This window comes from Poecilia reticulata, linkage group LG15, assembly GCF_000633615.1.
Source record: "Poecilia reticulata strain Guanapo linkage group LG15, Guppy_female_1.0+MT, whole genome shotgun sequence".
Lineage (NCBI taxonomy): Eukaryota > Metazoa > Chordata > Actinopteri > Cyprinodontiformes > Poeciliidae > Poecilia > Poecilia reticulata.
Genome location: NC_024345.1, coordinates 861,347 through 874,539, shown reverse-complemented (window position 1 = coordinate 874,539; position 13,193 = coordinate 861,347). Strand labels below are relative to the sequence as shown.

Here is a 13,193-nt window from a genome sequence, read left to right as displayed (position 1 = left end):
CAGACTGTAAACAAAGGATAGGAAATCCTTTGCAGCTTTGCAACCATTAGTAGCTGAATTTAAGCTATTAATTATTTTGGCCAGCAGAGGCAAATGAACTGGTACACATCGGAGCATTTGTTCCTTCAGGCAGGAGGATGACATGAACCAGGTCAGTCTGACTGATGGCCTGTGATGCGTGTGATTCTGAATCCTCCTGCTGAATTGCACAGTAACGTAACATAACCCAGCATTTGTGTTATAAGAAACATGTTTCCTTCGATATTGATTTTCTTTATGCGGGGCTTGACCCGTCGCTTGACTTGATACTGTTATTGGGAAAAAAGGGTGGGCGTCTTGCAGTCTCTTGTTGTCCCAAATGAGCCATTTTCTGTAACAAAGCGTGAGCACCGGTGTCATCACTGATGCCGCCGTGGCTGTAGACGTGTTTCACATGCTGGAATGTTTAGTTGATCGAAGTTCACGTAACACAACAGTCAGGTTCTTAGCAGAACCTTCTACTGATAAAGATTCAAAGTTTTACTTTCATGTTATGGAGATACTGGAAAACAACTTCTTTTTGATATTCATTCAAAAGCCAGATTTAGCCAAATCAACGTTTGGTTGATGAGAGCCTGCAGCCCTTCACACTTCATGCATGCTTTTTATTTTAGTTTTTGCTGTGTTGTATTTGTTGACATTGTTTCAGTGTTGAAATATTTTAATAAAGATTCTTATTATAAAATGCATGGATTTTTTTAGGTGATTTGTTCAAGGTGATATTAAATAAATGGAAATATGATTTATGTCAGTAGGTAGTGCCATTGGTAAGTGACGGATCAATCCCACACAGACAGATTGATGTTTAAGTATGTATATGTATTATAAAATGTGTTTTTGCGTAAATAATTTAATTATGAAATGCAACCCAACTTTTTTTCATAGAAATGCATTTTGATGTGGTGTTCAATCAGACACTTTACATCTGCATCAGCCATGATGCACCAACATGCAGCATGACACCGGGGGAAGGAGTGCATACTGCCACTACTATGGAACTTCCATCCAACACGCTTTGTCTTGTGGGGTCGCGACAAGGAAAATATGCAAATTCCATGCAGAAAGACCCCAGGCTGGAATCTGACCACTGTGCAGTCCCACAATGGAACAAGTAGCATTAAAAAAAAATCTCATGTTGTAAGAAATGCCAGAATTCACGTGTTCTCACTGAACTAGCCTTTACAGGTTCCTCGTGTGCTGTTTAACCTCGTCGGCATACCTCTGCGTTCATCTTCACACCAAACCACAGCGACTGCTCTTATTAAAAGCTCTTTTGCAGGAGAAGTCTGTAAACACTGAAGGACACTCTGCTCTCTGGATGTCATAATCAGCAGCACCAAACCCTGATTCCACACTTGTGAGAACACGTGAGGCTTGAAGAAACGGGCCGAAGAGCGCTTTCAGGGCTGCTGTCAGGGTTGATCTGCCGTTTGGCCTTCAGGCTGCTGATAAGGTTGTTCATCGCCACGTGCTGAAATGAAGGGTCACGGTCATTTTCTCAGCTCATCGGACTTAGAAAGAAATATTCTCTGAATTACTGTGGTTCTATCTTCATAATAGTTCTGAGAATTGTTACCTTAGAAACTACTTCATTCTGTTGAAATCTTGAGCTGTGCCAAATAACATTTTTATTGCCTTTAAAGTGCTGAATGTGTCCCGGCACGTCTTGAATCAGTTCCTGTGTTTGTCAGTTCCTAATCTTACCGTACAATCAGATTCATTCTACCCTATGCAATATTTAGCTTAAGAAGCAAAAGTCAAGAGACTCCTACCAGGACAGATGCGGTTTCCTTCCGCTTATTTTCCTTCCTTCAGTTTCTTTGTGAACTCGCAAAGACTGAATGATGCAACTGAACCAAAAGTTGCTCAACAGTTTTAGTTTAAGGGTGTGCAGATTTATGGATTATGATGGACCGGCGACCTGTCCATGGTGACCCCGCCTCTCGCCCTTTGACCGCTGGAGATAGACACCAGCACCCTGGTGACTCCACTACGGATGGATGGATTTATGGAGCTGGATTTTTGCAGGTTTTCTCATCTTATCCAGTAATAAAAGAATATAAATGTCACATTATGCATGTAAAAAGAACTCTCTACTCTTAATGGGGGTGTTAAGACTGTGATTTTAATAGCAAAAAAACAATCACAAACTGGATCAGCGTGAAAAGACGTTCAATATTATTTAATTTTAAGAAACACTTACTGAATGCTGAAACAAACATCTGTTTATTGATATTTTAACAGTTTAATTGGTTTCATCAACACATTCTGGCACGATTGATTGATTTGGCCCGAAATGAAACTGAGTTTGACACGCCTGATCTAAACCTTCAAATTGAATGTTGCACCCAATCCCCATCTACTTTCTTCTTCTTCTATTAAACGCTCCAATTTGCATTATTTGCCGTTATTTAAACTGACGTAGCCAAACCGGCTACATGTGGTTTGGCATTCTCTGCGGCTGTGATTCCTTCCTGGAGGACGGCATAGGGTTGAGATAAAACGACCATCAGCTAATCAATCTCTCTTTTTGAACTTATTACTTTTCATCAACGTAGAACTTAGACATCAGCTTTATCATTTCTGTTTTGTGTCTCTGCTCTGTCTTCTCAAACCACCAGTCGTTGTGGGAAATGGCGTCTCGTAGTGTGCCAGGTTCCTCTGGAGGTTAATGCCTGTTAAAAGGGAGGGTTTTTTTCTCTCCACTGTCACTACGTGCATGCTTTAAAACCAAATGGCCCGGGGGGGCCCCGCCAGTAGAAAGGGGGGGGGGGAGTGAATGCTGCAAGTCAATGACTCCATCCAATCTGCTGCTGGGTTTAAACTAGTCCGTTAAGGGACTGAACTCGATGCACTATTTGACAGGATTTGATTAGGATCAAAATTACATTTTATATAACGTGCCTCCAGATAATATGTGTTGTAAACTAGCGCTGTATAAATAAACTAAACTGAATCAGAATCTGTGTCCAGACTCCAGGGGCAACCTGAAGAGCTGCTTTCTTAACCATCTGAAGCAACTCATCCTGTCCTTCTCATCCACTGAATGAAGCTCCACAAAAACACTTTAGACTCCTTTCATTTAAAAATATCAAACACACCTCGGCATGTAACCAGTCCAGCTGTGCAATTCATCCTAAACCTGCCAAACAGCCAACTTAATTTCACTGATCAAACACGAATGTGACACATAAGCGACAGAAGAGCCAGTTATGGCGCCCACTGTCTGCACTGCAGCAGCAAAAGCTGAGGCGACGATCACACAGGCCAGCAGGGGGCCTCAGGGAGCACCATTACATTAACCCCTGTGACAGACGGCGTGTTGTTGTCGTCCTGCATCACTTCAGCAGATGCGTCAGCTGGTCCTGCAGGTTCTTTGAGTGCTCCACGCTGAGGGACAAAGGACAGTGAGAATACGCTGTGGCTTTGTGTTATGGCTTTACTCAGAGATACGGAGTACAGCCTAAACAACGCTGGGTGTGCTGAGACTTACTTCTTCTGGATGGCCTCCTGTCTGAGAGGGGAGACACACATGCTTTAACTGTTTTTTCCTCCACAGCACCTACTGAAGTGAAGCAGCTGAGTGATACTTACTGGTATTGTAGATGAGTTGTTATGATGGACATTTTTCTCAGACTCTGGAGGACAGACAACACAAATGTCTCCAGTTAGCTCAAAGAAGAGTCACATACAGGAACAAGGTTTCCCCGAGAAAACCTGCTAAGCCTGGTGGTTGGGTGTTAGGGCAGTCTTTCATCCAGCAGCCCACCATGTTTTTGAGTTAAAAAATGCTTAAAGTTGACGTGAAATTTGAAAATATCACTTGATAATTATGTCTTATTGAAAGATTGGGAGATTAATAACTGAACACCAACTATAAAGTCTTAAAAAACTGCAAACATTTTTTAAAAACTTAAATAAATAAGCAATGCTAAGCCTGGTGGGGGCACAAGTAAAGCCTGATGGCCCGCCAGGCTTATAGTACACTGGGGGAAACCCTGAGGAAGAATGATCACTTACATCTTCAGAGTGCAGAATGGCATCCTCTTGGATCACCATATTCCTTGCTGCTTGGCCAAGAAGCTGAAAGACACCAATAACGAAAACATTGTTGACAAAAAAAATCCTTCATTTCAGTAACTCAAACATTACATCCCATTTTGGGTGATCAATTCAACCCAAATGGGGAAATAGTTTATAATTGCTAGCAGGCCAGTCTCGTACCAGCGCTCCTCAAAGCCAGGCTATTGTTACATTTTGCGGAATGTGGCTTGCCACTGTTTTGCTGGAACACGTAGGACGTCCCTGAAAAAGATGTTGCTCCACAGCCTTTTTGTGTCTTTCAGCATTAATGGTGCCTTCACAGATGTGCAAGTTCCCCTTAACACACTGGCACAAACACTCCCCATAACATCACATTAAGTCCCAAAATAAACACGTAGGTGCAAGCCAACTATACAAATTTATTTTTGTGATCAAGTAGGAATAAATTGTGCCTGATTTCAACTGAATCTAGAAAATTACACGTGACATTTTGAACGATTCTCTGTATTTTTGATATATTAAGAAAACTTGCTTGACTCCCGTTCGCTCGACGCAAACCTCCAAAACTTCAATTAGTGCCACCAAAGCGCTTCATGTTCGCGCTAAATGTGCAGTGAATAAGATGTATGTACATATATCTCTGTGACAAAGGAATATTGTGCGGCATATGATGCTATTTCACACAAATGCTCACTCATACGCGCTCAAACCATGTTCTGGTACACACTTCACTATGTGACAGGTCTTCATCCAATCAGAGAATCTCTAGTAAATACTGGATTCTCTTGTATGAGTATAAACCAATCAGAAGCAATAAATCAAAATTCTGTAACGAGCTAAACAAAACTGGTGGAATTAGGAAAATACAAGAAAACGTAAGGAAATAAAAACTTGAACTTTGTGGCTTTTAGTAAAGTAGATAAATACTCATCATTGTCCATTTTTAATCAAGTCAAGTTTATTTGCATAGCACGTTTCAGCAACAAGGCAGTTCAAAGCGCTTTACATTTTAAACACAAAAATAAAGTCATTAAAAAAACACCTGTCAACAATTGAGAAACCAGTAACAAACATTATATTTTTATGAATGCCATCAAATGAATCAGTTAATATTTCTTTTTTATTTATCTCATTTTTAAATGTGATCAGTTTTACGTAGTTTGTCTTAAGATCCACTGACCGATGACTTCTTAAGGGTTTAACTGAAGTGCAAAAGATAAATGTTTAATTAAAATGTATTTCACTGTGTTTTGTGTTTGCCTTTTTAAAACCATAGTTGAGGTTATCGGAAGACATTGTCAATAATGTCTTTTGATTATATAGAGAGCATATTTTAAAATTTCCTGTTGACATTTTTAACACAATACACGATGGGCCGCTGGTGGACTGCCCTATCCATTTTTATGGGAAATGTGTTGCGTAGCAAGTAAACATAAAAATATACACGATTCGGGTGATACTGATGAAGAACTGCTACAATATTATTTTTTATTAAAGTCCATATGTTGGAGCCTGTTAAGACGCTTTAAGAGTAACGTGGCTATCCTTTTATTTTGTAATGTGTACTTGTTTCCGGTGGTTGTCCGGTAATGTTCAATAGTATGAAGAAGGCAATAATCAAAGCGAGTGTTCCGCTACCTCTTGGCTCCGGGATCCTTTCAGCACCTGGCGGGTCAACGCAATCACGTCCCCGCTACAGGAGCCCACCTTGTCGGATAATAATCCTTTAACAGACTGGCCGAACCGCGGCTGAGAATCAGCTGACGCCATTTTCCTTGTTACAAAAAAAAAAACAACGGCAACCGGAGAGGTCCTTAATTGAGTAGCAACGCGTTCATGAGGCGCCTGTTCGGTTCACATCTATTCGGTAGTTTACCGGTGTCCTCCTCTGCTCATACATTAAAATATTTGGAAACAACTACATAATGAAGCCTTAATTACTAAAAAATGACTTTAAAAAATAGATTCTATTTGAAAAATATCTAAATAATCAGGCTTACTATGCAATATTAAAACAGAATTGAATTTAACCTTAAAGTTTCCTAAGGATTTCCAGAAGTATTTATACACACATGAGCATGTGTGTGTAAATCCACAGCTGATTGTTAATTAACGAGATTTATTTGATCCATTCTTTGGGGCTAAAACAATTGGAACTCTTGCAGGAAGACTTTCCGCAAGGTTTAGGAGTTTTGATGGGAATTTAGACCACTCTTCCAAAATTGTATTTGTGAGGTCAGACACTGATGTTGGACAAAATAGTCTGACTCATAGTTCAGTTCAGTTCAGTTCAGGATTCTATCCAGGCAGGTCAAGTTCTTCCACACCACACTACCTCTGACTGAAGAATATTTAGAAATGAAGACATTTCACAATTGAGCTTCTTGCACAGGTCATTCATGTTAGAATTGACTTCAGAGCGATCCTTTCTTTTCCTGATGTTAGTAGCAGCAGTCTCCATGACATTTTCTGGACAAGTGGACATGGAGGTGACTGGATACATTTAAAAACCCGAGACTTGAGTGGAGTTTCACCTTCCAGCAGGTCTACCACCCTAAACATATAGCTTGAGGTACAACGGAATGGTACTGATCAAAATATTAACATGTTACAATGGTCTAGTCAATGTAAAAACCTAAGCTGAGATAGACAGATAGACTTTACCTCAAAATGCTTGCAGCTCTTACAGTGACAGTTGGTCCTAAAAAACAATGTATTGACCAAGAAGTATTGAATGTAAAATGCGCCCCACCGATTTTTACTGGTAAAATAAAAATTTGAAACCATTGTTATGAATTCTATTGTTTCCTCCATCTCTTTTAGCCTCTTTCATCTGCTTACACTCACACACTGCAGCTTACCTAACCATGTCTACATGTGACTGCCGCCAGTCATACGTAAACAGACTGAAATTGATTAGACTATCCTTTAGAGGGAGGGTGGAGATTGTAGAGAAGAATAAAAAGCTAAACTCGCGCTGCAATCTTTGCCTCACTTGGTTTCATCCATAAGATAAACTAAGTGTTGCCCCAGTGCTGGATAGAGAATGTAACTCTGTATCTGTTCCTTTTGTATGACATGTGTGGCTTGTAACATTTGATCATTTTTCTGCATTAAAGCCTGTTTTTATATATAACCAAATCCCATTATTTCAGGTCGGGTCCTGAAACTGATAAATGAACCACGGAGGTGCACAGAGACAAAAATGAATGAACTCCAACACCATGCATTACAATGCCTCCTCAACCATGTGTTATTTTCTTTTCATTTCACAATTGTGTGCTACTTTGTAGTGGTCTGTCACATACAAGGTGACAAACCCAAATATACATGGGCTTTGTGGTTGAAACATGACAAAAAGGAGAAAAAGTTCATGGGGTGTGAATACTTTTGGGAAGACATTTCATTACTTGGAATAGAGCATCGGTTTTTTGAAGGGCATAACAATGGTTAGAAGTGATTTTCTTCAAGGATTTCATCAGACAAGTGTCTCTTATCTTTGCTCAGTCAGAGTCAAGGCTTTGGCCTTGATGTGGTTGCATATAAGTTCAGTGCCGCATGAGCTGGAAGCCTTCCTTCACAGCTTCTCCCTGCGATGCATGGCCACAGGTGAATCAGATCACTCCGGCAGGACCCTCCACTCACAGATATGGCTTGCTTTTTTCTGATTGTCTTTGCTATCCTTGTTCTGGCTGTGTTGACGTGGCAGCTGAAAGTCAAGTCCTTGTTTGGCTCCCAGGAGCCCCCTCACCTCCCCGCGCTGCCTTTAATCGGCAGTCTGCTGAGTTTGCGAAGCCAGCATCCTCCTCACGTGCTTTTTAAAGAGCTGCAGAAAAAGTACGGACAGACGTACTCGCTGACGATGGGCTCTCACAGGGTAGTCATCGTCAACCAGCATGTGCACGCCAAAGAGATCCTGCTGAAGAAGGGAAAGATATTTGCAGGGAGGCCAAGAACTGTGGGTACCGTTTCTCTTTTTGTGTCCTCGGCTTCATCTCTCGTGCTGACGCTGTCCTTTTGTGCTTTTGTTCTGCGTGCCATGTGTATTTCAAAGGTAACTACAGACATTCTGACCAGAGATGGAAAAGACATTGCTTTTGGAGATTACAGTCCTGCCTGGAGGTTCCACAGAAAAATAGTGCATGGAGCTCTTTGCATGTTTGGAGAAGGATCTGCCACCATTGAGAGGATGAGTGAGTACAGATCACTACACTTCCTTTAATGTATCAAAATGTTCAAATATAGCAACACTGATCAAAAATATTTATTTACGCATGTAGAAATTCTCTCTGGCGCATATCCATACAGACTGCCTTTGTGTGTGTTTGTTTGTAATACCTTGTGGGGACCATTTTCCTTACACATACTACACTGTGGGGACCCACTGCTCCCTGTGGGGACCGAAGTCTGGTCCCCACAAGGGGAAATGCTGTTTTTGGGTCAGGGGTCAAATTTAGGACTAAGGTGGGAATTGAGTTTTGGTTAGGGTTAGGTAAGTAACGGATAGGGTTAGGTTAAGGGTAAAGTTTATGCTGTAGAAATGAATGGAAGTCAATGGAAATTCCCCACAAAGATAGCCACCCAAACATGTTTGGGTGGCTATGAGAGATGGGTTTGGGTGTGTGTTTGCACGTGTGTGTGTGTGTGTGTGTGTGTGTGTGCGTGTGTGTGTGTGTGTGTGTGTGTGCGTGTGCATGCGTGCGTGTGTGTGTGTGCGTGCATGTGTGTGTGTGTGTGTGTACGTAAGGGGGTGGAGCAAAGTAGGTAGGAGAAATGCTCTGCACTCAGTTTTTTTTTTTTGGCATATCAGTTTTTTGGAGTGGACACAAATCACTTTCCCTCCAAACGTTTTGGTCCTGTAGTGTTAAAATGACTGAAACCTATTAAGTTTATCTACTGGGCAGAACTGGACAGTAACCGGACATGGTGGACCTGTGGTGTGCTCAGTCTGTGCAGAGGCCCAGTCTCTGTGTTCCACTGTGTCCGAGGCAGCGGCTTTGGGCCTGGCTCTGGATCTGGCCCCTGAGCTGACTCGGGCCGTCACAAACGTGGTCTGTTCCCTCTGCTTCAACTCATCCTACGCCCGCGGAGACCCAGAGTTCGAAGGCATGCTGCGCTACAGCCAGGGCATCGTGGACACGGTGGCTAAGGACAGCTTAGTTGACATCTTCCCCTGGCTACAGGTCAGTCGATGTCAACGCCCCACACAGAGACAGCTTCAAATGTGGAAAATGAGGTTGTAATCAGAAAGACACGTGAAGTTACAGCTACAATAGTTGCTACATAAACAATAAGAAAAGTACAAAAATTGCAACAAACTAAATGAGCCAAAAGCAGATGTTTCATCCAGTTTGAACAAGAATGCATTGAGGTACATTTTCTCTCATAGAAACATGAGCCTTACATTTCTCCAACTTCCATTAAATGAGACCAATACGTTTAATAATCAAGTTATTAAACTGGTTTGAGGGTCTGATCAACAGTCATGGTAAATGTTTAGGTAACAAATCATAAAGAATACAAACTCAAGTTCTCCAGTTCTTTACATCATTGGGTTTAGGAAGCAACCTGCTGTGTTGCTTTTAAAGGGCAGTTTGTTTCACCCTAACACCTGAATAAAAACATGTAAAAAAATGTCGTCAGTCAATATCGAATCATGTAGTAAAGATAATTTGAAACATTGAGTATGATCAAAACTGATTAACGTCTGTCTCTGTGCACCAGATTTTCCCCAATGCAGACCTGCGTCTTCTGAAGCACTGTGTTTCAGTCAGAGACAAACTTCTGCAGAAGAAGTATGACGAGCATAAGGTAGGCTCTGTGGTGTCGCTATTAACCCACACGACGGCACTGATGTCGAAAACATTCATGTTGATTAGAACCCATATTAAAACTGCACACAAAGTCCTAGTTTCAATTCAAACGAAATGCATTGTTCCAATTAAACTCTCACTCTATCCAAAACCGAGCTGACCGTTACATGGTCCACTTTGTAGCTTATTATGTTGCACTTGACATCTCAGCCCTCAAGACAAACGTTTGGTCAGCCCTGATCTAACAATATGTGTCTTATTTACTGCTGCTGTTCTGCCTGTTATTGGCTTTTAATATTCAAGTAAGAATAATAAGTAAGGTTTAAATGTGTGACTTATTGACCAGAAATGCAAACTATACTGAAGAAAAATATAAACGCCCCATGTCAAATATTGTTGCCATGTGGGGGTAACTACTGCAAACGAGCATTTGCTGACATTTTATTGTACAAAAGTAATATTTCTCTTGATTTCTGTATAATTTTTAATCCAACTTGCTTCTCTGTGAGCATAACTCAGTGAATTATTTTTGTTTTACTCAGTGCATGGGTGGGGCATGTCCAGTGGGCGATCAGACAAAATGAACAACAACCTGACAATCCTTGGACTGCAGACAGTAAAAGGCCACCCCAAAATGTCAAATTTTGTCACAAGTCATAACGCCTCAGATGTCCACCAGAGCAGTAGCTGCAGCTCAATGTACATGATCAGATCTTTAAAAAAAAAATAAAAAAAACTTTTTCCTCTTTATTTTTCCCCTGAGTGATACAACCTCTCTCCCGTTTGTTTTGACTGTGTGTGTGTGTGTGTGTGTGTGTGTTGCACACCGACTCTTTCCCGTCTCCCAGGCAGACTACAGCGACAACGTCCAGAGAGACCTGCTGGACGCCCTGCTGAGAGCCAAACGCAGCGCTGACAACAACAACACGGCGGACGTTGACAAGGCGACTGCAGGCCTCAGTGACGATCACCTCCTCATGACAGTGGGGGACATCTTTGGAGCCGGTGTTGAAACCACCACCACTGTGCTCAAGTGGGCAGTAACATACCTCATCCATCATCCAGACGTAAGCCACGAATCCCTGCTGTTTAGTCTGAAGTCTATCAAACTTTCAGTACCTTTAATGCTGTTCAAGCTGTTACTCTTATTTAGTCCTCTAGATGGCAGTCATACTCCATCCATCCATCCATTTTCTTTCACCCTTGTCCCTCAGTGGGGTCGGGAGGGTTGCTGGTGCCCATCTCCAGCTAACGTTCCGGGCGAGAGGCGGGGTTGGCAGTCATACTATGAGATGAAAATAGGACAAACGTTTTCTGATATGTGCAGATGTTACTCTTAAGTTTTACAAATGAAGACCATATTGACCCCCTAAGAATATATTCAAGCTTTCATTGTTGCAGCCCAGCATGAAACAAATTATTTTATTTTTATCAATCACAACTCACTATTATTGGCGCATCTAATAATCCCTTTGAAATACATTAAGTTTAAAGTTAATTACTGATACCTAACTTGTTAAATGAGGTATTAGTAATTATAAGTTTCTAGGAACTTAAATCACTAATGGGGCTGGAGCTCTAAACGTCTCACTGTTATATTATGTTACTCGCCGAAGAACTGAGACAAAACCTTGTGAATTTCTAACTGAAATTATTTAATTTTCAAATGGGTTCTATTGGTTGGAATGGTTTTACGATTCTGTTTTTGTTGTTGTTGTTTTTCCAGGTACAGAGGCGAATCCAGGATGAGCTGGACACTAAGATAGGAGCAGATCGCTCTCCCCGCCTCAGAGACAGAGGCAGTCTGCCCTACCTGGAGGCCACCATTAGAGAGGTGCTACGGATTCGCCCAGTCGCTCCGTTATTCATCCCTCATGTGGCGCTAAGTGACGCCAGGTACAATCGATATCGTCGTAATTTAAAACAATATTTACCTTCCATACTAATAATCCTTTCAAGCACATCGACAGAGAGATTTGAACTGTTTCCTCTCATCAGTATTGGAGATTTCAAAGTGAAGAAAGGAACTCGAGTCATCATCAACCTGTGGTCTCTCCATCATGATGAGAAGGAGTGGAGCAATCCTGAGCACTTTGACCCCGGTGAGACATCTGACCTCCAAACATCCAAATACTATGTAGCTCAGAGAATAGTTTATAAGTCACTGAACGTTTTAGCACCACAACACATTAAAGATCTGCTGTTGTCGTGTCAACCTTCCAGACCTTCTCTGGTCTTCTGGTTCTGGTTCTGCTCTGCGTCCCCAGAACCAGAACCAAACATGGAGACGCAGCTTCTATACACCACAGATCCGGAACAAACTTCCAAAAAAACTGCAAAACAGCCAAAAAAACTAAGTTTCTTTAAATTTAAACCTTGAACTGCCTTGTTGCTGAAATGTACAAACAAACTTGATTGATTGATTCTGGGTTGAAGAGCCAATCTGTTGATTAGTTTGAGCACTAAGGCCACCTAGTGACTTGTTGATCATTCAAACATGAATAAAGACACCAGTACTAATGAGAGTAGCTTAGTTCTCCCATGAACAGTTCTGATGTCCATCAGTCCAATCCTGCTGTCTTCCTCTTGCAGGTCGCTTTCTGGACAGTGAAGGCACAGGGCTGACCATCCCGTCATCTAGCTACCTGCCTTTCGGCACCGGGATCAGGGTGTGCTTGGGCGAGGCCCTGGCCAAGATGGAGCTCTTCCTCTTCCTGTCCTGGATCCTACAGCGCTTCACCCTTTCTGTCCCACCAGACCACTCCCTGCCTAGCCTGGAGGGCAAGTTCGGCGTGGTCCTCCAGCCAGTCAAATACAAAGTGAAAGCTACACCCAGACCAGGCTGGGAGAGAGCAAAGAGCCAGATGTGCTGAGAGCCGAGCCATGCTCCACTTTCTGCTTCAAACCCAGAGAACAGAGTTAAGAACGAGCCAGCAGACAGAACAGGCAGCCGTGCTTTGCACAGATAACATTTTCCAATATATAAAATCCATGAATATATCTTTGCAGAATAAACCACATAAAAATTGTGCCTGCAATCTGACATAGAGGAACTGAACACATTTCCTCTTCTGTGGTATTAAACTGAACAAACCTGAGGAGAGACGTCTTTTCACTCCACAACACTGACACAGACTGTCGTTACGCTACTTTAAAGTACAATTGTTACCTTAATCTGAGATAATGTACCAAAGAAACCTTTTGACTTACTGCAGCTTTTATGCCTCGAACATTTAATGGAAACATTAAAGTCAAATTGTTGATAAAAATCTGGTTTGATTATAAAGTTTGTTCACA

At 41.8% G+C, this 13,193-nt stretch overlaps 2 protein-coding genes across 2 annotated transcripts; one reads left to right on the top strand and one right to left on the bottom strand.

Moving 5' to 3' along the window:
* Positions 1–3,100: 3,100 nt before the first annotated feature.
* On the bottom strand, positions 3,101–5,887 carry borcs7 (BLOC-1 related complex subunit 7). Its single transcript, XM_008428942.2, has 5 exons — positions 5,722–5,887; positions 4,060–4,122; positions 3,634–3,677; positions 3,533–3,553; positions 3,101–3,429 (listed from the first exon to the last, which is right to left on the bottom strand). The coding sequence occupies exons 1-5, from the start codon at positions 5,851–5,853 to the stop codon at positions 3,378–3,380; spliced, it is 312 nt and encodes a 103-aa protein (XP_008427164.1). The 5' UTR covers positions 5,854–5,887; the 3' UTR covers positions 3,101–3,377.
* A 1,759-nt stretch (positions 5,888–7,646) lies between these two features.
* Positions 7,647–13,165, top strand: cyp17a1 (cytochrome P450, family 17, subfamily A, polypeptide 1). Its single transcript, XM_008428943.2, has 8 exons — positions 7,647–8,041; positions 8,138–8,276; positions 9,031–9,266; positions 9,808–9,894; positions 10,745–10,963; positions 11,623–11,792; positions 11,895–11,998; positions 12,489–13,165. Exons 1-8 carry the CDS (start codon positions 7,733–7,735, stop codon positions 12,767–12,769), a joined length of 1,545 nt encoding a protein of 514 aa, XP_008427165.1. The 5' UTR covers positions 7,647–7,732; the 3' UTR covers positions 12,770–13,165.
* Positions 13,166–13,193: the final 28 nt, after the last annotated feature.

Bases quoted from the DNA above. Each gene is read 5' to 3' on its own strand.
- borcs7 (XM_008428942.2), bottom strand. From the start codon at position 5,853: ATGGCGTCAGCTGATTCTCAGCCGCGGTTCGGCCAGTCTGTTAAAGGA. The intron at 4,123-5,721 runs GTAGCGGAACAC...GGTGTCTTTCAG, and splicing joins AAGGATCCCGGAGCCAAGAG to CTTCTTGGCCAAGCAGCAAG. The intron at 3,678-4,059 runs GTAAGTGATCAT...TCTGTCCTCCAG, and splicing joins CCATTCTGCACTCTGAAGAT to AGTCTGAGAAAAATGTCCAT.
- cyp17a1 (XM_008428943.2), top strand. From the start codon at position 7,733: ATGGCTTGCTTTTTTCTGATTGTCTTTGCTATCCTTGTTCTGGCTGTG. The intron at 9,895-10,744 runs GTAGGCTCTGTG...CCCGTCTCCCAG, and splicing joins AGAAGTATGACGAGCATAAG to GCAGACTACAGCGACAACGT. The intron at 11,999-12,488 runs GTGAGACATCTG...TTCCTCTTGCAG, and splicing joins TCCTGAGCACTTTGACCCCG to GTCGCTTTCTGGACAGTGAA.